Source organism: Pelodiscus sinensis, chromosome 1 (genome assembly GCF_052426305.1).
Source record: "Pelodiscus sinensis isolate ZL-2025 chromosome 1, ASM5242630v1, whole genome shotgun sequence".
NCBI lineage: Eukaryota > Metazoa > Chordata > Testudines > Trionychidae > Pelodiscus > Pelodiscus sinensis.
Genome location: NC_143052.1, coordinates 338,943,660 through 338,966,789, shown reverse-complemented (window position 1 = coordinate 338,966,789; position 23,130 = coordinate 338,943,660). Strand labels below are relative to the sequence as shown.

General features: G+C 43.2%; 1 protein-coding gene across 7 annotated transcripts in view; it reads right to left on the bottom strand.

The window, feature by feature from the left end:
• The window catches only part of TENM4 (teneurin transmembrane protein 4), an 870,263-nt gene that overhangs the window by 364,872 nt on the left and 482,261 nt on the right, over positions 1-23,130 (bottom strand). For 6 of the 7 annotated variants that reach the window (XM_075919465.2, XM_075919468.2, XM_075919466.2 and 3 more), the window contains one exon: positions 14,891-15,100. The exons of the other annotated variant lie outside the window; for it this stretch is intronic. In XM_075919465.2, coding sequence (XP_075775580.1) covers positions 14,891-15,100 — 210 coding nt within the window. The remainder of the gene's footprint in view (positions 1-14,890; positions 15,101-23,130) is intronic. 7 annotated transcript variants of the gene reach the window in all.

Here is a 23,130-nt window from a genome sequence, read left to right as displayed (position 1 = left end):
TTGTTGCCATCTCTCATACGACCTCCAGTTTAATTTCCAAGTACTACCACTGAAGAGATATAGAGTAGCAACTATATGAAGTAGTCACCAAGTAGCCAATTCCACTTTCTTACTGATGAGGTAGCACCTCATCAGTGGAAATACTATTGAGTGAGCCACACTCAGTGTGAATGGTTCTTGACCTTTGCAGTCTCTACTGTACGCTTCTCAAGAGTCTGATTTATCTTGTGTAAACCAAGTTTCGCCTCACTCAAAATCTCAGACTTGGCTTCAGCCCTTCATGGTGGGGCTCAGGCTTTAACTTCCTGTCCTAGCGCCCAGTGAATCTAATGCTGGCGCGTGCAACCCCATTAACAAACTAACCCACAGTTTGAGAGCCACTGATATATTATACAGAAGAGTGTGAACAAGTCTGTTTGAAATTTCAGTTTGTACTGACTTTGCTAGTGCTTTTTATGTAGCCTGTTGCATAACTAGATAAATAACTAGACAAATTGGGTACCCCCTGGAAGACCTTTGCATATCCCTGGGGAGTACGTGTATCCTTTATTGAGAACCACTACTCAGCATGAGCAAAGGCACCAGAATCAAAATTAAATGTTTAAAATAAAATGGGAGTCTCTTGGTTTCAATGTTGTTTATAAATTTATTTTTGTATAACCCCATCAGAGTTTAGAGTACCATGGAATATTATGTAAATAGGAATTCAGGTTGAACCTCTCTAGTCCAGAATTCTTTGGTCCAGAAAAATCCATGTTGCAGCATGATTTTAGTTAGCTGGCTGTCCACTTATCATGGGTGTGGCCAAGTTTCCTGCAGTCCCATAAGTTTGTTTACAGCCACCAGTCCTGCCTCTCAATGTTCTGTGTTGTTGTTTAGCTCTAATTTACCCCTAAATTTCCTCTAGCAGCTCAGTAAGCAATGGAAGTGTTGCTAATGCTGGTAGACAGTATTGACCTCCTGTGCTGGGGTGGTGGGTACCATAGGTGGGGAAAAGGCATTGCCTTCCCAAACTGCCAAGCATGGCTCCACCCACACACTGCCCTCAGAACGCCTCCTGTAGATGTACTGGGGGTGGAGTGTTGCTGTTCCCAGTGCCTACCCTCTCCATGCTCCAGGGCCTGGAGCTGCACACTTCCCACCCTCCCAGGTACTCCCGGGCTGGGGTGGATAGGGCTGCATATTGCCCACCCTCCCCGGTGCGCCAGGGTTGGAGAAGCTGGGGCTGCACAACCTTCTTTCTCCCCATGGTACTTGGGGGGAAGGACTGGGGCTGCGCACCATCCCATCTATCTTTGGTGCAGAGGCATGGGGCTTGGGCAGAAGGGGCAGGAGGTGAGACCAGAGCTGGGGCAGGTCTTTCCTCCCACAGTCCTACCTTCACCCAGCTCACAAAGCAAGCTAGGAATAGCACCTATGTATCCTGATTCATTCTCCTAAGTAGGGATGTCAACGTGTAATTGATTACATGATTATCCAATAAGCCTGGGAGTATTTGTTAATCCTGTATAAGAGGCAGCAAAGGAGGGGGGGAAGAGGCAGGAACTGGTGCCCGTGAAGAGCCAGCTCTCCACGAGCACAGGATCCTGAGGAGCCACCAGCTCCACCCCCCACATCAGAGGCAGCAACATGGGTGGGGGGTAGGGAAGGCTCCTGCCGGGCTACTGCCACCCCACGCTACTGCCTCTGTGTCAAAGGCAGCATTGCAGGGCAGCAAGCAGTAACCGGCCAGCATGGGGAGCTCGTTTTTAAACTGTCTCCCCTCGTGGACTGGCTGCCAACTGCCACCCCATGCTGCTGCTTCTGACAGTGTCAGCAGCACGGAGTGGCAGAAGGCTCCCAGGATTGCGGCAGGGAGTACACTGACTGCTGCTTCCGCCCCTAGGGACCATAGAGTAGTCGTGTAACCAATCATATCTGGTGCAGTTACACGGTCATTGAATTACATGGGATCTAACATCCCTACTCCCAAGCTTTAACCATTACAAGATTTTATAGATTTTAAACCAATGCCAACCATTAGTCAAAGAGACAAGGCCAATTGATTAAGAGGCATTTAGGGAATAAAAAACAAACAAAAACCCTGCTAACCCTTCCAACATTGCATAAACTGCCAGACAAGTGGTTGCTTATATGAAGCATGTATACTCATGCTGGCAGTCTTCAAAGGCTTAACCCAATTGACTCTTAAGGAACTGTGAGAGTCTATACTATAACTCCTTCCTAGATGAAATGTTCCTTCTGTCGTCTTCTGTGTCATGTATGAATACTATGAACTTGGTCCTTCTGCTGTACATGGGTGACTATTGCCCCGTCTCTTGACAAAAACTGCTGCAGTGTACTCAGGTACAAATAGCAAGTAACTTAAAAAAGATACAGTATGTTTCTCCTGGGTATACCTAGGAGGAGTATCACTGTGCTCATGTCAATGTTCCGAAAAGACCTTCCAAACACTTTGCAGTCCCAGGAACCATTTTTTCAGTCAACTGTTTCAAACTGGTTAACTTCCCTCTTTCAACAAACACCCCTGTGAAGTTTCATCTTTGCTGTGTAAAGATATCCCTGCTTTATTTGGGGATTTCTTAACTGGAGAGAGCCATATGAAGGTCTTCAAGCTGCAGGCTGAGATTAATAGTGTGTCATAATACATATGGCAAACTATAAAAAAAAACAGAAAGGAGAGGAAGATACAGTCTCTGAGGCTGGGAAGTTATTGGATGTTTAGTTCTACGGGGAAAGCTATTTCTGGCTTCCTCCCTCTTACAAATCAATCAGTGACCTACAACGGCTAGCAAATTTCAGTTTATAAATAAAGTTCAAAGGCCTCAAAGTCATCATTTTAAAATGGAGGTGAATGACTGAAAAACAACTGATATAGTAAGATATCAAAATTTTTGAATTCCTTTCCAATTGGAGATCAATTTCACAATTAAAAAAATGCAGCTGTGAATGTACAGTCACCAAACTCCTCACAGTACTGTATTTTATAGCAGTTTGACCTTCTATAGTGGCTTTTATTTGAAGGTCTCATTGAGCTTTATAAAGACTCTGCCAGATGCAGAGAACACACAGCTCCTCCCAGGTGGCCCTGAACCCTGAACACTCTCAGGTTTAGGCTCAAACATGTAACACTGTAATATTTGGTTCCTGTATATAAGGATGTTAGATAGCAATTAATTGAATAGTCATGTAACTGCACAAAATATTATTGGTTACATGACTATCCAATAGTCCCTGAGGGTGGGGGGCCTACAGCCAGTGCACTCTCAGACCTCTCCTAAGGAGCCCCCTGCCACCGGCTTCCCACGCAGACTGGCTCCCGCCTGCTGTCCTGAGCTGCTGACTCTGATACAGTGGCAGGAGTGCGGGGCGGAAGCAGCCCCTGTTCATGCAGGGTCCGAGCTCCCCGTGGACAGAGGCTGCGCTAGCATCCCACGGAGAAGCCTCTGTCTGTGATGAGCCTGGTCCCACCCCAGACAGAGGCTTCTCTGTGGCAGCCTCTCTTGCCCTCCTACCCTGCTGCTGCCTCTGATAGAGAAGTAGCTGAGAGGCAGAGGGGGAGAAAGCAGCCTGTGGGAGCTGATATGCCTGGGGAGCTGGCTTGAAAGCCGGCTTACTGTGCGTGCCAGCTCCTGCCTGCCCCCCTCTCCCTTCACGCTGGAGTGTGGGAGGGGGGGCACAGATCTGTGGATCCAGCGCTCATGGGCAGACAGCTTAAAAGCCAACTCCACGCGGCACTGACTCCCACTCCCCTCCCCCTTTGCTGTCTCTGATACATAGGCAGTGGGGAATGGAGGTGGGCGTGCAGTCCATAAGAGAAACCAATAAGGCTTATTGATTAATCATGTACTCAACTACATGTTGAGGTCCTTATTAGTATAGTACTTTCTACCCACAAATCTCAAAATATTTACAAAAACCATGAGCTAGAGACTCTTAAGGACTCTGTGATTGGGAATAAAGAGACATGAAGGTCTGATTCTCCTCTCATCCTGACTGATATATATCAGAGGGAGCTTTAGTGATGTTAACCTAGTTATACTGCCCTAAAAGGAGTTTGACAAGAAAATCAAGAGAATCAAGCTCATAGAGTATGTCTCCGGTCATGAAACTAACTTGCTGTGTCCTCAGGCTACGTCTACACTACGAGTTTTCTCGGCAAAAAATATGCTAATGAGGGACTCATTTGCATTAGTTGTGATCTCATTTGCATATTTTCTGCTGATCCGTTTTTGCACTGGGGTTTTTGCGTGCAAATATCCCTTTTTCCACAAGATGCGCAAAAAGAAAACATCCACACTTCTTGGTTTTGCGCAAAAACCCCAGCGCAAAAATAGATCAGCAGAAAATATGCAAATGAGATCACGACTCATGAAAATGAGTACCTCATTAGCAAATTTTTTTGCCAAGAAAACTCATAGTGTAGACGTGGCCTCATTGTACAGATAAAGAAGCTGAGTTAGTGACTTGCCCAAAGAAGTTGACACAAGAGAACACTACCTTCTCTATATTATACTGCTGCTGCTGCTTAGAGAACAATCTTCCATTGCAATTCATTCTGCTATGCCCCTAGTTTCATTTTAGACATGAATGTCTCAGCAATCTCTTTCTACAAGCATGACCAGATGTAGGTCAAAACACTGGTGATCTTGTACTGACTACAGTAGAGTCCCGACTATCTGACCTAAACGGGACTGACAGGTGGTCGGATTACCGTAAATGTCATATAATAGGGAGTATAGGGAGGGAGGGATAGCTGCCGGTGCCACTTGGTCCCCAACCCTACCTGGCCCTTTCCCTCCCTGAAGCTCCCGGGCGCGGGCTGGGAGAACGGCCCTGCTCACTGCCCCGTCACTCTCCTGACACCGCTGATGCTGCTCCTGCTGGCGCTGCTTGGTCCCCAGCCCTGCCTGGCCCCTTCCCTACCTGCAGCTCCTGGGTGTGGAGCTATTCTCCCGGGGGAGGGATAGCTCAGTGGTTTGAGCACTGGCCTGCTAAACCCAGGGTTATGAGCTCGATCCTTGAGAAGGCCATTTGGGGCAAAAATTGTCAGGGATGGTACTTGGTCCTGCTGTGAAGGTAGGGGACTGGACTTGATGACCTTTCAAGGTTCCTTCCAGTTCTAGGAAACAGGCAATCTTCATTAATTTAATTTAAGCGGTGCTGGCAGGAGGCTCTAGCCTGCAGGAGGCTGCTGGAGCCTCTTCAGCCGGGGAGGCTGCATGCAGCACGGGGCCGCATACTCTTGGCTGACAATGGTCCATGGCTATATCAGATAAAGCAGAATGTCAGATTACCAAAGGTTGGATAATCCGGACTCTACTGTATATGTCAAAGGGGCAAAAAATTAATATTTCATTTTCTTTAACACCATGGGGCACATCTACACTACAGAGAATGATCCAACCTGCCACTGTTGATCTTCCAGGATATTAATTAGTGGGCCTAGTTAAGACAGCTAATTCTCCGTGTAACTTTAATGTAGTTAATGTAGCTGAAGTTGCGTATCTTAATTTGACCTTATCCCATAGTGTAGACATACCTATGGTGATTAAGTTCGCCTTTTGAGTGTTTTATTGTTCATTTGATTATTACATATTCAAAGAAATGAAGCAGTTTTTAACAAAGCCAAAATACTGTTATTTTTGTTTGCGCTCTGATATTTTAAGCCATCAAATAGGATTTTTTTTTCAATTTTGTAAAAATAGTTTTTTCTCCCAAGACAAGACCCTACACAGATTGTCAAGTTTCAGCCCACAATGAATTTTTACTGCAAATATAAACTCGTGAAAGCAGGGATTTTTAATGAAAATGCTGACATAACTTTAACTATGCCAGTGCTGCTGTAATGCTCAGGTTACTAGGAATATTTCTGCTGCCAGTTCAGTTTAACAAGTCTGAATGTATATAATTTGTTCCAGTTGTCTTTCCTCTAAGTTGGACTCCGTCCTGTATACATTTCAATGTGGCTTGTGTTAAAAAAAAAGTTCTCTGTAAATTTACTTACACAGAGATATGGTTTTATCACAGCTATAATGCTATAAATCTGCTTTAATTGTTTCAGTGTGTTTCTTTACTAGGTCTGGGTAGATCTTATTTTAATGCTGCCATATATTGAATGTGACAATCATAACTTTGCTCTTATTCTATTAGTGATGTTTAGTATCAGCAGGAAAGCAATCTTTCATGCATTCAACATTTCAGTTGTTCAACCTGGGCCAAGCTCTTCTCTTGTTAATGTCACCCTGACTTCAGTGGGGTCAGGATTTAATCCTTGCTACAGTAGGGGTCAGATCCAAAGCCTCGCCTTCTGTGAGATTTGGATCAGGACCTACAGCATATGACTTGAGTGTAATGCCTCTTATTGTTGGCTCATACTTAAGCCAAACAACTGCCAGTTTATACAAACCATCTCATCATGCAAACCTAACACACACAAAAACCTTAAGCAAAAACAAGGCAAGTGGCCACTGAGGGCTTCATATTCTATAAAAGCTCTGCAGTTCACAAGGTAGCCTTGTCCTAGTCATTCTCCATTGGTAGCATGTGTGCAATGGGAGGAAAAACTTAGGACAGCTCCATCCCCTCTTTCATTAGGCGGACTAGAGAAGAAACTCATGGTCTGATCCTCCCAGGTGGATAGCTAACATGGTGGATAGCAGAGCAGACAACACTCCATTCTTGGAAATAGCCAGAATGTCCCCGAGGCCCTTGGAGGAAAGGGGGGGTGTCTGCATGCTGCTCCCACCCAGTGCGCTGACTCCACAGTTCCCATTGGCAGGAATTGCGGCCAATGATAGTTGTGGGGGCACTGCCTGTGGGCAGCAGTGGGCAGACACCCCATCTAGGTGCTGCTGCCAGAGGGGCATGCCAGTCACTTTCAGGAGTTACCTGAGGTAAGCACCACACCCCACACCCCCTCCTCTGCCCCAACACCTTTTAGTCCACACCCAAACTCCCTTCAAGAGTCTATACCTCACACCCTCTCCTAAACCCAAACTCTCTCCCAGAGCCTGCACCCCACATCCTCTTCAGCACCCCAACTCTCTACCCTCACCTAGTGGAAATGAGTGAGGGTGGGGGAAAGCGAGCAATGGTGGGAGGGGAGATGGGAGTGAGCAGGGGACAGGGCCTCAGAGAAGGGATACTACAGGGGTGGGGCCTTCGGGAAGGGGTGGGGAAAATGTCTTTGGGTTTCTGCGATTGGACAGTTGGGAACCCTACTAGGCAGGCACATGGAAGCCCTGGCCAGGCTGGCAGAGTGTGCCCAGCAGTTCAGCCAGCATCTCACTGGTAGTGCCATCCCTTCAAGTGGTGGTGTGTGGTGTAGGACAATCCCCCCTCCACCACAGGCCCCAACCCTTCCTGCTCCTGCTCTGCTTCTACTCCACCCTATCTCCACCCGTCACCCAAAGCCCCTCCCCTGCTTCTCCCCACCCTTGCTCTATCCTCTCTCACCCTCACTGCACCTCTTTCCCCAAGAAATGTAACTAGGGGGATTACTGGGGTGAGGAGGCTGATGCTGGCAGCAGGGGTTACACCCCCTGCACGCACTGTGGTGGCAGGAAGTGGAGTGATCTGGCCCCAGTTCACTGGGCTCAAGCCTGGCTCCTAGCCATGTTGCTTAGGGGAGAAGAGCGGGCTGGGGCTGGGGTGCTCTGCTTCCCCACTGTCATGGAGAAGTGAAAGCAACCCCAAGGGGAGATGGTGGAGCAGAGTGGGGTGGGCTCCCAGTAGTCCCCCAGCTCCCACAGCTGTTGGTGAATGCAGGGGTGGGGCTGACCTCTGTTGCAAGTGCCAGGTCCCCCAGTAGTCTCCCAGGCCATGCTGGTCCAGTAGGGAGCCCCAAATTATGGGGTCCTGGGCAGCTGCCCCAAACTGTCCAATGGATAGGATAGGATGGCTCTGTTCACTGGGCACCAGCAGCGCAGCTGGCAGGTCACTGCCCAAATGTCAGGTAGACCATGTTTACACAGACATAGCTTGTGGGTGCATGGAGGGCCCATCGACTATTCTGTCTTGGAGCCTGAAATTGATGTTGGCGGGCCTGGATCCTCCTCATTCCCGGCAAGTTACAGCCTCTCTCTTGACTGAAGGAAGAATGGCCTTTTGGTGAAGACAAATGGCTGGAAATCAAGAGGCTTGAGTTCTATCCCCAGCTGTGCAATGTGTTCGCTGTGTAACTATCAGCAAATCTCTTAAGCCCAAGATTTCAGATGTGTCTACCAATGAGGGGTGCTTTCAGTGAAGTAAATGAGCAATGGAGATGGCCAATAACACTAGTAATCAAACCCCAAGTAACTCAAGTGAGATATCCAACAGATGAAGTGCTCAAAATTAATGGCTATAGTTGGTTGAAATATTTTGAATGGGGAGGGCAAAAATACTCTTTTCTACATCAATTTATATAAAATGTTTATTGATATTAAAAATACATTTAAATTCTAAAAGAAAATGTTAGGATGTGACTAAGCTGATCAAAAATAGTTATTAAAATGTATTTCCCATTTTAAAATGGAAAATAAATTAGAAAGTGATAAAAACATAATTGTTCACAATAAATAAAAATTAAAATAGCAAAGAAAATTATTCAGACATTTTGTAGCTTTTTTTTTTTTTTGCAAGTTCTCTTCGTGATACTAAAGCCCTGTCTTAAATCTTCCTGGTCCTCAGTTTCCCATGTTATATGATCACGAATCATGTCTACTTCACAGAGATGCTGGGAGAGTAATTTAAATACAGGCAGTCCCCGGGTTACGTACAAGATAGGGACTGTAGGTTTGTACTTAAGGTAAGTCGGAACTGGCGTCCAGATTCAGCCACTGCTGAAACTGACCAGCGGCTGACTCCAGGAAGCCCGAGGCAGAGTTTCTCTGCCCCGGGATTCCTGGAATCAGCCGCTGATCAGTTTCAACAGCAGCTGAATCTGGACGCTGGGACAGAGCAGCTGGGGCGCTGCCGAGTAGGTCTCCGCAGCGCCGCACCTCAGCGCTGCGGGGACCAACCCGGCAGCACCCCAGGTGCTCTACCCCAGGCATCCCCAAGTCAGCTGCTGCTGAAACTGATCAGCAGACCAGGGAGACGCGGAGCAGCTTTTCTCGCCCCGGAGGATGCAGGCGGCGGGACCTCGGTGTGTCTGGGCGGTCCCACCGCCCGAGTCCTCAGGGGCGAGAAAAGCCCCGTTCGTAAGTACGGATCTGCGTAACTCGGGGACTGTCTGAATACATTTCTAATGGGTGCTGCAATCCTTTGATGTAAGATGCTATAACAGGAGCAAAGCCTAATTATCATTTTAGTTTGAATACATGTAATATAATGGGAAACACTGAAATGTGAGGACTGCCTGTGTGCTCTCCGTGAGGACAGAGAATGGACTCTACATTTAATACTTTTTGAGGAGAGGGGAAATCTAGTTTCTGTATGAGATAAGATTTAATGTGTATTTATTATCAATCATCAGATTGCAAAATATAAACTCTTAGTATTTACGTGATCAAAGTCCTCAAAAGTTCTCTCACTTCCATTCAAACCCCTTAACATCCACTATTTCTGAAAGTCTCACAAAGTACAATTATTTTTAAATCCCTTAATTATTCCTTTCTTTTGGGTTCCCCAAGGAATGTTGTTTTCTGTGTGATTATTTTTTAAGCCATGATTCTGAGAAAATTTAAGCACATTGTTAAAAAAGATGGGTGTTTGACTTCAATGGGACATATTTACAGTAAGCACACTTGCATCTTTTAAGTTCACAGTCACAAGGCCTGAGACAAACCGACTGTAATCAATAGACGTTTTTTCATTTGTATTCCATGGGCTTTGGATCCTGTGTGGGACAGGGACTGTCTGTATAGTTATCATTACTACAGCACCAAACACAATATAAAAATATAATGAAAAATAATGATCCTAATCACAGGTGCATCTGAGCCTGTGATCTCCTTGGAGCAGAGACTGACTTGAATAAAGCTATGCTACTTTGCATCATCTGACAGAATGGGAAGATATAAGTGAGGTTCATGAATTACCCAGTTTAGCTTATATGTGTGAAGGACTTGGGTGACCCCACTGGTGGTTGGCTGGGAATACCAGGGGCTAAGGAAATAGGCAACTATGTTTGTGGGAGCTGAGGAGAGGCACTGCGAGGTAAATTAGAGACTGGAAACAAGTTTCCTGATCTTTAGCACCTCAGTGATAAACACTGAAGATGAATACACTTTAAGGGTTAAATTGAGTGAACTCTTTACACTGCACTTAGGCCCCAAAAAAGCAAGCAGCTTGCAGGGATAGGAAAACAAAGCCACTTTGGTCTCCATTCCCATAGTTCAAAGTGACTAACAGTAGGCTTTAGGAAAGTGTTTTTGCTGTGAAGTGACCCAGCACGTAGCATAAACAGAAGGAGAAGTGGAAACAGGGAGTAAATTAATCCTAAATATAACGGAGGGACCTACAGGAACTGAGACAGCTGGTGAGGGGAAGAGCCTTGGTTTTCTTGTAACTGAAAAAAGAGAAATAACACTTTTGCCATTGATTTGAAGGAGAGGCTTCTAGGGCCTGATCCGGATCTCACTCAAATCAATGAAAAGAGTTCCATTGATTTAGCTGGAGCTGTTCCAACCCCTTAGTGTCTGACCCTAAAAGACATGTACTAAACATCATGCTGTTAGCAGTCTTATTGACTTCAATGATTGCAAAATCTTGCTGAGGCAGGGACTATGTTGTCTATGCTTTGTACACCATTGAGTGAACTGTTGGCATTAAAGGTATAACAACATGGTAGAAGGAATCCTATCCTTAGCTTTTCTAGGACTTTTCTATGACTCTTTCAAATTTACCTTGGGTGACACAGGCAGACAGTGAGAGGTCTCTACTAAATCATTTGTGAAGTAATGTCATCCTCACTGACAACAAATGACACAAGACTGGTGCAAAGGAATGGGCAGCAAAGACAAAAAGCATTTTAAACAGTGATGCACTAAAGGCTTAATGGTAGGGAGAATTTTAAAAGACAGTTGGGTCCAAATTCTCAAAAGTGGCCTCTAGAGCCCTTATTATGTAAATTATTCAAACAGATGGACTTCTGAATGCACACACAGCCCCAGTGACTTCGAGGGTGTCTTTCTACACGCACATATACCAATATGGGGTACCTTTCAGGATCAAGGCCTAATTCTGGACAACCATCCTTACATACCTATCATTCTCATTGACTTCCACCGGAGTTGTACATGCTCTGTCCCATGATCCCTACGGCTTAGCACCCAGATAGCGAGATGTTCAACATCAGAGGTGACTAAAAATGTGGGCCTCCATACATCCTATTTCCTGAAAAGGTGTGGCAGATTATGCTGGGTTTTTTCCCTTATTGTCTCTTCATGTGTCCTTTTTTTATCTGCCTCTGCTGCTTTATATAACTCATAAAACCAAAAAAACCTAAAGCTATCCAAAGGTGTACAGTGGTTAGGATGTTAGCAGATCCAGGTTTAATCCCTGCTCTACAGCAGACTTCCTGCATAATCTTGGGCAAATCACTTACACCCAGATTTTTAAAGCAATTTAGGCATTGCTGTACTTTGTAATGCCTAACTGATTTACAGAGTCCAAATCTCATGAGATCAAGGCTCCTAAATCAGTACTTAGGTGTTGCCATGCCAAGCACAGCAAACCCTAAATAACTTTAAAATCTGTACCTTAAGTCTTTCAGATCTCAGTTCACCATTCTCTGGAAGGTGGGGATAACAGCATTTCCCCACCTTCCAGTGGTGTTATGAAGTTGGCTGATTAAAGGGTATAAGTGCCTCAGACGCAACAGTCCACATAAGTACAACACGTAGGCTATGTCTTACTGATCCCTCTTGCCTATCCCTCTTGCGCAAAAGCCTAGGCAAATGAAGCACAGATTAGGAAAAATGTGTTTGCAGTATATGGAACACAAAAATAAAATGTTTAGAAATGAAAATCTGTGAGTCTCTATTATTTTAGTTCTTCAACATTCATTTGAAATTTTAGCTGAACATTTTCACAAAGATATTATAACATTAGTACCTTTTTTGATGGAGCAGAACTCAGAAAAAGAATAGTCTTAATGAATAGTCTAATGTATCTTCAAAAATATCTTATGTTCCATGTGTATTATATTTACAATTTACATGGAGATTTGTAACAGCAGCTGGGGGGGGGATGTTACTTTGGATGGATTCCTCTAAAGCTGAGTTTACACAGCTGTGGAAAGAAAATCTAGCAGGGATCAATTAAAAGGTGCAACACAAATCTTTAGCTAGGCATTCTCAGGCAGTCCTGCTGTTGAGACTTCCACTATGCACAGAGAATGAGTGCTCTGACTGTATTAAACTTAGTCCTAACCAAAATAAGCTTGTACTAATTTTCCCCATTTAGCGGACATAAAGACCTGTCTTTATTATTTAAAGTCTAAGCTGACTAAGCCTCATAGAAACAGAACTTTCAGGAACCAAGGCAATTAAATCCATTTAGAGGGGTCAGAAGAGTCTTAGTATTTAGGCTTGATGGACTTGCATGGTCTATGCTTCTCATTCAGGTGAACTCCTGGATTATGGGCTGATAGGATGCATAATAAATCAATGAGGCTTTCAAAGGTCACCTTTGTTTTTTGCTGATAGCAGAGTGATGGTGACATCGTAGCAGGTCACAAATGTGCTGGATTTACCTGCACCTCTCATTATTGAACAACTAGAGTCACCAAGCAAATGAGACCCCAGACACACTGTCTGTGTGGGACATATTTATTACCAACCTGCAGAATTTTACACACAAAGAAGGCCCTGGGGAATGTAAAGCCTTAACAAACTGATGCAAGGAGATGAGGAGTATAAATAAGCAGATACCTGGAGAGCCTAAAGTCTCACTAACTCAACCAGCACATCAATAATACAATAATGTCAACTCACTGTAGACTCTGAACAATGCTTTTTCTGTTGTTCAGTTAATTAGTAAAAGAAGAGATTAAGGGATTTAATCTCTCTCTGTCTCCCCCTCTCTCTTTTTACCTCGAAGTGTGTATAGACAGATAGATGGACAGACAGACATACTGTGATCATTTAAAAGACAGGACTATGCAGCACTTTAAAAGACTAACAAGATGGTTTATTAGGTGATGAGCTTTCGTGGACCAAACCCACTTCCCTAATAAACCATCTTGTTAGTCTTTAAAGTGCTGCATAGTCCTTCCTGTCTTTTGTTTCGGCAAGACCAGACTAACACGGCTACATCTCTATTATGATCATATAAGAATTACTGAGGATGTTCTAATTACTGAGGGCAACTTTCCTCTCCAATCACCATTTACAGTGTTACTGTGAACACTAAAGGATAACTCAAAGGACTGCAAACTTCACTGTACTAGTGACTGAAGGGAGGTAGGAGGATATGATTTTTAAGCAGTTTTCTGAATGAATGCAATGCTGTTTCTCTCCCTCCCTTCCCCCGATGACAATTCACAACAGATAACCTTTTCCACTAAGAAGCCCTGAAGGAAAGTTAGTTTTTACCATAGCAAATGCAATAAAGAGAAAAAAAAAGGAAGCTGAGGAGGGGAGGAATTAATTCAATGTCAAACTTTTTTCCCTTTCCTTTGAAACAACACCATACTAGAAAACCTCCTAAAAGGCTCAACAGAAATGGGGTTAAGTTGTTACCAGATGCTGTAAACCCCTCTCACTCTTTTTTTTTTGGGTAGATGTCTGTGAAGGGGTTACACCCCCATAAATCAGACCTTCCTGCAATTATCACTGTGGCTGCATATCAGTGAGCTGGCCAGCCATTGTTGTTTCACTGCTGGTATCTGCACTATGTTAGTTGCACTCTCTTTGATGAATTTAACATTTCTTTATCAATGAGATTTTATCTCCCTTTTTACAGTTCATTGTCTTTAGGATACTGTAAAACAAATCCTTTTATTTCTTTTGCATTTCTTTACATCCTCATCCTTTCAGTGGGATCCTGGTCCTGTTGGTGCTAAGACCCTCAGCTCCCACTGAGATAAGTGGGAATTAAAAGCATTTGGTTCTTAGTGGGATAGGGTCATGTTTCTGCCTATGTATGATGCCCTTAGGAAATTTCTCAAAGTTATCTGCAGAAATTTGGATCTATAACCTATTTTTGACTGTGATAGAGATATTTTTGACTGGTGTGTGGGAAGGTAACATTGCTAATGTCACTTGTCACAAGTCATATTTGGGTTAAAAAAAAACAGGCTGAGATTTCAGAAGTTAGTTTTTATATCTGTATTCTCCTAATGCAGCCACTGGGATTGTCTCACATTTGCCCCGGTTTGAGAGTAGAAGCCTCAGTGAAACTTAGAAAATCCACTGAAAAGTTACTCATAGACTTGAAGTGATGCAGGACACACTCCCCTGGTCTGTTTATAATGCAAAATAAACATTTCATAAAGCCTGAAATCCAGCTGATCGCCAAACTGGTCATTTGAAAGGATCCGTTCCTGACATCCACACACACACAGAGACTGACACGGAAAGTTTCACAGACTGCCTGACAGCCTGTCCTGCAGTGCGCACACTACGGGTCAAGTTGTGTGACACTTCAGCAGGGCTGGCTCAGGGAGCTAAACCATAATCAGTGTGTCAGCATTGGGTTCAGGTGCTGTCTCAAGGTAGGTGATTTGTTGCAACCAGCACTGCAATGGTTTGTTCAGCAAAGATACCGGGACACAATCCACAGGGAACACAAGGAGTTTAAACCAACACACATAGTGGCTGTAAAACTGAAGCAGAAAGTCATCAAACACAGGGTGAATTACTATTCCAAGTCCAGGAGACAAACCAAATCTTTGTCCTACAGGCCCACGCATAACTTGTAAGACAAGCAAGCAGTAAAGGAGGTAGAGAGAATAACTCACCATTGGCAGGTACACAGAGGTTTCCAGAGCCACTTTTAGCTAAGAATGAATTAGGGGCAAACTCTTCCTCAGAGTCAGAGTCCTGGGTTGGCTGGGCCACACCATTGCCTAGCAACCTTCTCTGGCTCTCATTGGCGGGAGGGGAAGGGGGAGGGGAAGGGGACTGCTCAATAGGGGTTGATGAAGCGGATGAACAATGCAAAGGAGGACCTGTGAACCACAAACACAAACACAGACAGAAAAAATAAAAATTTATAAGGCACACAAGGAAAATCAACAGAAAACATGCACAGTGTGGGGAGGGGGACTTTCAAAAATGGGACATACTGCACATATTTATTAACACACCAGTGTAAATATGCACGATGTGTGGATTTACACACTGCATGTGCATTTCTCTATATTTAGATGTCTGTGTATATATACATACACAAACATACACTCAAATATGAATATGTTTTACAGTGTGTATCTTATAAATCCTGTAATTTCCAGTGTAATGTAGAAAGTATGTCTGTAATGAAACATAACACTACTCATAAGTTTAAGGACCAAATTTAGGCTTTTATAAAATTTTACTAAATTTATCACTAGATAAGCTTTTGTGACTTCCTGACAGTTATTCAGAATGGTTCTTGGTTTGGATTTAATCATTCCTCTGTACTGTTTATAACCCAAAGAGCTTTTACTCACAGGAGTAAAGTGGGGGCAAGACAGACTGAAACACTACAGTGATGAGTTAGTGCAGGTCAGCACTCAAATGAAACTGACTAGCAACAGGCTAGAATAAAAGTAAATCCAGACAGTATAATTTCATTCATGAAATCAAGAGAGATGTAGTATAAAAATAACATTTCTATAGAGTCACTCCTGACTCAGGAAAAGCTCCTATTGACTTCAAAGATGTTAAATTGAGCCCAAAGTTAGTATTTAGGCCCCAATTCTGCAAACATACTGCAAAGAATTTGCAGGATCTGGATTTTAGTACTTATGGTTAGTAAAAATATTTCAAGCAGATTTTCCAAACAAAACAAATAAAACATCCAAAGTGACCAAAAGAAAGGCTGTTATATTTATTCAAGCCTGATGTCTGAATATGTGCAGTACATCACTAAAAACAGAAGGAATATAAACACAAAACATATAAGAAGTTTAAATACAGGACAATGCATTTAACAATGATTTCCCCCCCCAGAAAACAGTTCATATGAAAGTCATAATAAGTCTATTAGTCAGATTTTCCAAATACTGAAAACCATCAAAATTACTCAGTGCTAAGTAATCACCATGAAAATTGTCAACATTTCTATAAAAATATTTTTAAAAAGCTTTACTTGAAGATAACAAAAGTACACGCCCCATCATGGCTGCACAGTATTCCTTACTAAACACAAAGTTTGCAGTCCTGTTGTAGTTGTATTGCTCTCAGAATATTAGAAACACAAGGCAAGTGAGGTTAATATATTTAACTGGAAAAGTTCTGTTGGGGAAAGACCAGCTTTTGACATAAGCAGAGCTCTTCAGATATGAGAAATACTTAGATGGGTAGCTGTATTAGTTCATAACTTTAAAAACAATGAATAGTCCTGTGGCACCTTAAGTCACGTCTACACTAGGAAACTATTTCAAAATAACTACAATTGATTTAATAACTGGAAATAACAAAATCGAAATAGCACGTCCCCACTATGGGGAAGCCTCTAAATTAGTCGAAGGCAGGCTCCATTATTGTGGATGCGCTACCTCGACATACAGCTCCAGAGGAAGCACTGGGGAGTAATCTGAAATAGCCTCAGCTGATTGTCCACACTACTGTTATTTCACAATAACTATTTTGAAATTAGTGTTATTCTCTGAGGAAATCAGGAGTACAGATAAAGAAATAACCAGCCCATTATTTTGAAATTACAGGGTTGGTAGTGTGGACACTCTACTTATTATTTAAAAATAAGTGGGGTAATTTCACCTCATCAGATGCATTTTTTTTCCACTCTAATGCATCTGATGAAGTAGGTTTTACCCACAAAAACTCATGATTCTACACATTTGTGTTAGTCTCTAAGTTGGCACAGGACTACTTGTCATTTTTAAGGTTTCAGAAAGGTACCCAGATTGTCATAGCTAAATACGAGGTGAAACAAATTGGTTTAGCATAAGTAATTAAAGTTCTAAAGGAACTTTCAATATGAAGTGGCCTGTTAACACCCTTGCAGCCACAGGACCAAAAAGGGAGGAGGGCTTAATAGATTACAGATTGTTGTAGCAAGCCATAAATCCATTAATTTTAGTTAGTAACAAAGTTATGACTTTTGCTCCAGGGCTCATCTTTTGAAAGTGTTGTGCAGGTTTCATTTGAGAACAAGGACTGGGAAGTTAAATATGGAAGGATCCTTTTGTGAAAGTGTTCGCTAATGGGTGGATACACTGTTTTGGCTTTTTATCCTTTTTCTGTGTGGTAGTGATTCTCTGGTCTCATCTGAGTAATACTAATACATCTCAAACTCCCTCCATGTGCCTAGGTCAGGCAATGCATATTCCACATACAATCATATATCTAGTGTCCAATAAGATGTACCAGTAGGCATAATGATCTAAAAAGAATTCCTAAATTCATAATGTCCAAGTTTCTGTCAGATGGTTAATGTTATATATATATATACATGCACACACACTCTTATGTATAACATTATACAGTACTATACATACACATACCATATACTGCAGTTCCTTAGAATTTTCTGTTTTCTTTGATACTGAAATATTGATCAATGAACAGAAAATGTGGAGATCTCCCATCCCCATTGACAAAACTGATTTTAATCATGCGTCCCCTAAACCTTCCACAAACATCAATGGGAGTTACACATGCCTTAAGCAATATGTGATCAGACCTTTAATATGAAAGATTCCACTGAAATCATGCAGCAGTTTGCAGGTCACTGGCACATATTGCTGGGTGTCCTGGAAAATCCTGTCTTGTTCGTATGAATGCAATTGAGGATACTACAGCTATAGGATTAGGGTTGCCTATCCAAGTGTGCAGTTTTTGACTGGTATACCCCCTGTCTTCCCTGGCTACATGAAGCTCCCAGAAGAGGCCGATGTGTCCCGGTGGCCCCTAGACACAGAGGCAGCCAGGGAGGCTCCATGAGCTTCTCCCACACTGAGCACTGATTTCACGGCTCTCTTTGGCTGGGAACTGTGGCCACTAGGAGCAGTGTAGGTTCCCTTGTCAATCTTGTGCCTAAAGGTCAAGGGACATCACAACTTCCAGGAGCAACATCAGGTAATCACATCCCAGAACCCACCCTGCACCTGTTCCTACACCCCACCCTGCACCTGCTCCTGCACCCCACCCTCCTATCCCAGCCCTGAGCCTGTTTCCAGAACACATACTCTGAACACCCTCCTACAACCCAACTGCCTACCCCATCTCTGAGTTCCCCTGATGAGCCCAAAATACCTCTCAGAGCTCTCACTGTCTCCCACAACCTTACCCCCAGCACTGAGCCCACTGCTGTATTTTGAACTCCTCAGCCTCAGCCCAGAGTCCTCCCCTCATATTCCAACCTACTGACCCAGCTCGGAGACCTTTCCTGCACCCAAAATTCCTCACCCCCACCTCCACACCAGGGCACGCAACACCAGATGGAGCCCTCACCCCTTGCCACGCAACCCCTGTTCAATCCTGGAGCCCACGCCTACACCATGAACCCCTTGGCTCTAATCCCCAGCCCAGAGTTTACTCCCCAAACCCTTCAACCCTGGCCCTGCCCCAGTGCCCACATTCCCAAGAGAGCCCTCATCCTCTCCCATACCTCTGGTGAAAATGAATGAGTGAGCATGAGTGGGGGAGAGCAACAGAAGGAGGGAGGATAGAGGGAACAGGGGGCAGGACCTTAGAAAAGGAGTGAGGGAGGGGTGGGGCAAGGCTGTTTAGTTTTCTGCAGTCAGAAAGTTAGCAACCCTATACAGGATGAAGATCTGTACTATATATGTACCATAGTCATATATGCTCATACCTGCATGATTTGCTATACAGGGTGTATATACACTTTTTACACACATCACTAATTATTACATACAGAAGTCAAACATATCAGACATCTTAATCAAAGAGAATTATCTGCATTTTGATGGATGGATTAAAAAGACCAAAAAAAATGACCAGTTACACAAAATAAATAAATAATGTAACAAAAATAAAATAGGAAAGTGGACCAAGATATAAGGATAAAACCTGCCCATTTTCTCACCCAAGTAATCCCATTAAATAGAATGGGATTATGTACCTGATAAAGCAAACAGGGTTTGGTCCATATGCTTTCATTCTGGCTGCCAGAGCAAAATTTCTAATTCTCTGGTATAGAATGAACCAACAGCAACTCTGGATTGCCATGTAATCTAAGCATGTGGGCCAAGTCTGTCTGCAACATGTGCTATTTTTCTCTCAAAAATGATAAAACAGAAGGACTAGATAACCATTCATTATGCACATTCTTGCAATTTGGAAACTAACTAAGAGAAAAATAAAACCATATTCCAGCTATGAGTCCCCTGGCAGCAATTTGTAATAATCCCATATATCCTCTTGTATTGAATAGTCAAAATTATGCTCCTTAGATTTGAGGCAGGAATGATGTGATTAGAATTGATCTGTATGAATGCTATGTTCTTTTTTCTGGATCAGACAGAGCTAACAAACTTGTTTTTTACTCGTGTACCAATATTTCAGATTAAGACATTTGTGGAACAATCAGGGAGGAATATGCTAAGACCTGTAGCAGATCTATAGAAATTATTAAGAAACATAAATTTTGGAAATGGATTAACAGAAACATTCTACTTTCCCTCAAAAATGTATACAACTGCTTTATCTTTAGAAGAAAAGACAGTCCTTCACAGACACAAAATAGTTGGGAAAAGTTAAAACAAATAACAAGCAATCAAAACTTAAGTTTACAATCTGCATTTGTGCATAATCTTCAAAATACAGGGTGTCTCCTAAGAGACAATGCATAACCAGGCCATGAGAAACTTTACCATACTGGACACCAAAAGTTTATTCAAAATGAGTTGCGTTAATTCCAACAGACACAGGAGGTGTGATGATATATATCTACTCAGTACTGGCCATGCAAGAGTTAATGAGCTGTTGTGGGCTTGATTAGGTTGGTCTTGCTTTACCCAAAGCAGCTGTCAGGCTGGGAAGGTGAGAGTGAGCTGAACTGGGGAACAGCCTGGAGGAAAGAGAGCAGACTAACAGCTCCCATGTCATGTGAGAAGCCTATGGGGTCAGGAGCTCACTGAAGACTGCAGAATAGTGATAGAGATGTAGCCGTGTTAGTCTGGGGTAGCTGAAGCAAAATGCAGGCAATGTAGCACTTTAAAGACTAACAAGATGGTATTAGATGATGAGCTTTCTGGGCCAGACCCACTTCCTCAGATCAAATAGTGGAAGAAAGTAGTCACAACCATATATACCAAAGGATACAATTAAAAAAAATGAACAAATATGAAAAGGACAAATCACATTGCAGAACAGGAGGGGGATGCAGGGGGGGGGAGGAAGGAAGGTAAGTGTCTGTGAATTGATGATATTAGAGGTAGGGAGAGTGGGATGTTTGTGAGTTAGTGGTATTTGAGGTGATAATTGGGGAAACTATCTTGGTAATGGGTGAGATAGTTCAAATGTTTGTTGAGTCCTTTTTGGAAAGTGTCGAATTTTAACATGAAAGACAGTTCAGAGGATTCCCTTTCAAGTGCAGATGTAAAAGGTCTTTGTAGCAGAATGCAGGTGGTTAAGTCATTGAGAGAGTGTCCTTTCTGGTTAAAATGGCAAGAAACTGCTATCTCTTTGTGATCTTGTCTGATATCTGTTTTGTGGGCATTAATCCTTTCGCGAAGTGTCTGAGATGTTTGTCCAATGTCCATAGCAGACTGACACTTTCGGCACATGACAGCATAGATTATATTTCTGGATGCGCAGGAATATGTGTTCTTGATCTTATAACTCGCTTGGTTAGGTCCAATAATGGTATCAGCAAATGAATATGTGGACAAAGATGGCAACGGGGTTTGTTGCAAGGGAAGGTACCAGGGATGGTATTAGTGTGGTATGTCCTGTGGTGGTTGGTAAGAACCATCTTGAGGTTAGGTGGTTGTTGCATTAATGTGCATTGTTACAAGCAACATCCTCCCCCATGCCCTTATGCTGCTGCCTCTGTGTCAGAGGCATCAGTGAAGGGGGGGAGGTTAGGTGGGAGCAGATGCGTGTCGGGAGCACTAGCTCCCAGAAAGCCACTTGCCCTTCCCGTGTTTAAACATGTAACCACTGAAATTTTAAGCAGTTACACATTTACCTGAATAAACACATTTTAACATTCCTACCACAGAGGGCTTGCCAGGAAGTGGGTAACTTGGGGGCATTCACACATGAAGTTTTATTTCCAGCTTGACTGTGCTATCTCCGGTTTGTACTAATATGCTATAAACAGAAACAAAGTCACAGTGGAATGAACAGTAAGAAGGAAAAACCACCCCAAGTATATCCCTGTCTACGACAATAGGTACATATTCAGGGTAGTGAGTCCCTCTTGCCACAGTGCTGTGCTGCTATTTCTAGGACACTCGTTCAAACAGAGCTGGTGTGGTTATATCTATTTGAGCTAGGAATTACATCTCCAGCTCCAAGTATAGATGTACCCTTAACAAAGCAAAGGACATGTTAAGTTTTCCTGCAAGTTTTCTTATTTCTTTAAGAAGCTTCAGTGTCAAGTTCAGTAAAGCATTGAAACATGCTTTCCTTTCAAAAACTACATACCTCTATAGTCTATCCATGTTCAGAAAATAATTAAGTCCCAGAACCTTCAGTAAGGCCTAAACAAACATCTGAAACTAAACACTGGTGTAAGTGCTATTTTAGAGCCTTCATACAGAACTCCGAGTCCATTTTGACAAATGTGGGAAGTACTGACGGCCAAAACCCCCACTGATTTAATAAAACAGACACACCTAGCAACTGCCTGAAACATAGCATCCTTATGATTAAATTTACAAACAAACGCCAATGAGGACACTAGAGACTCTATATGCCCTGTCCCACAGCAGATAACCTACATTATCTGCATATGGCTTCTAAATTATGTGAATACACTGCTTCATATATTATGTATTGTGGCATATCCCTAAAAACTAAATGGTTAGGAAATTAAGTGCTGCCCAGGAATGACTTTTCATGATGCAAGTAGTGTAAGGCTGCTGTTTCAATAGAGTTTAATGTTGGTCAGAATACTCAAAAGGGTATGTCTGCAGTAAAGAAACTGGTAAAATCCAATTTTTACCTTTCTGTTGTCTCTCCTAGCACTTTTCAGCTGAGGATTCATGGTCTTTTAAAAACTGTTATTTCAGCCCAGTACCCCGTTAGGTTGGGAGATGTTACTGTCTCTCTTAGGGTATGTCTACACTACCCCGCTAGTTCGAACTAGCGGGGTAATGTAGGCATACCGCACTTGCAAATGAAGCCCGGGATTTGAATTTCCCGGGCTTCATTTGCATAAGCGGGGAGCCGCCATTTTTAAATCCCCGCTGGTTCGAACCCCGTGCAGCGCGGCTACACGGGGCTCGAACTAGGTAGTTCGGACTAGGTTCCTATTCCGAACTACCGGTACACCTCATTTCACGAGGAGTAACGGTAGTTCGGAATAGGAACCTAGTCCGAACTACCTAGTTCGAGCCCCGTATAGCCGCGCTACACGGGGTTTGAACCAGCGGGGATTTAAAAATGGCGGCTCCCCGCTTATGCGAATGAAGCCCGGGAAATTCAAATCCCGGGCTTCATTTGCAAGTGCGGTATGCCTACATTACCCTCCTAGTTCGAACTAGGAGGGTAGTGTAGACATACCCTTAGAGATAAGGAAACTGAGGCATGCTTACACCTTGCCCAAAGTCATACAGTACATTCCTGACTGAGTCAAAAACAAGTTAATTTGACCAATCTTTTTAGGGCCTCAAAGCCTGACCTTTTCTCACCTTAAAAAAGTATTCTAATTGGCAAAAATATATCATTAGAAAGTAGAAAAAAAGTACTGGCTCTTCTCTAATAATGTCTACATGGCCACACAGTTCAGACTGCAGGGGTGTGAACTGCTGTGTACATCAGCGTGCTACACTGTAACTCCCCCATGTGGAATCTACAGGTGCAAACTAATACAGGCAGTCCCTGGGTTACATGGATCCGA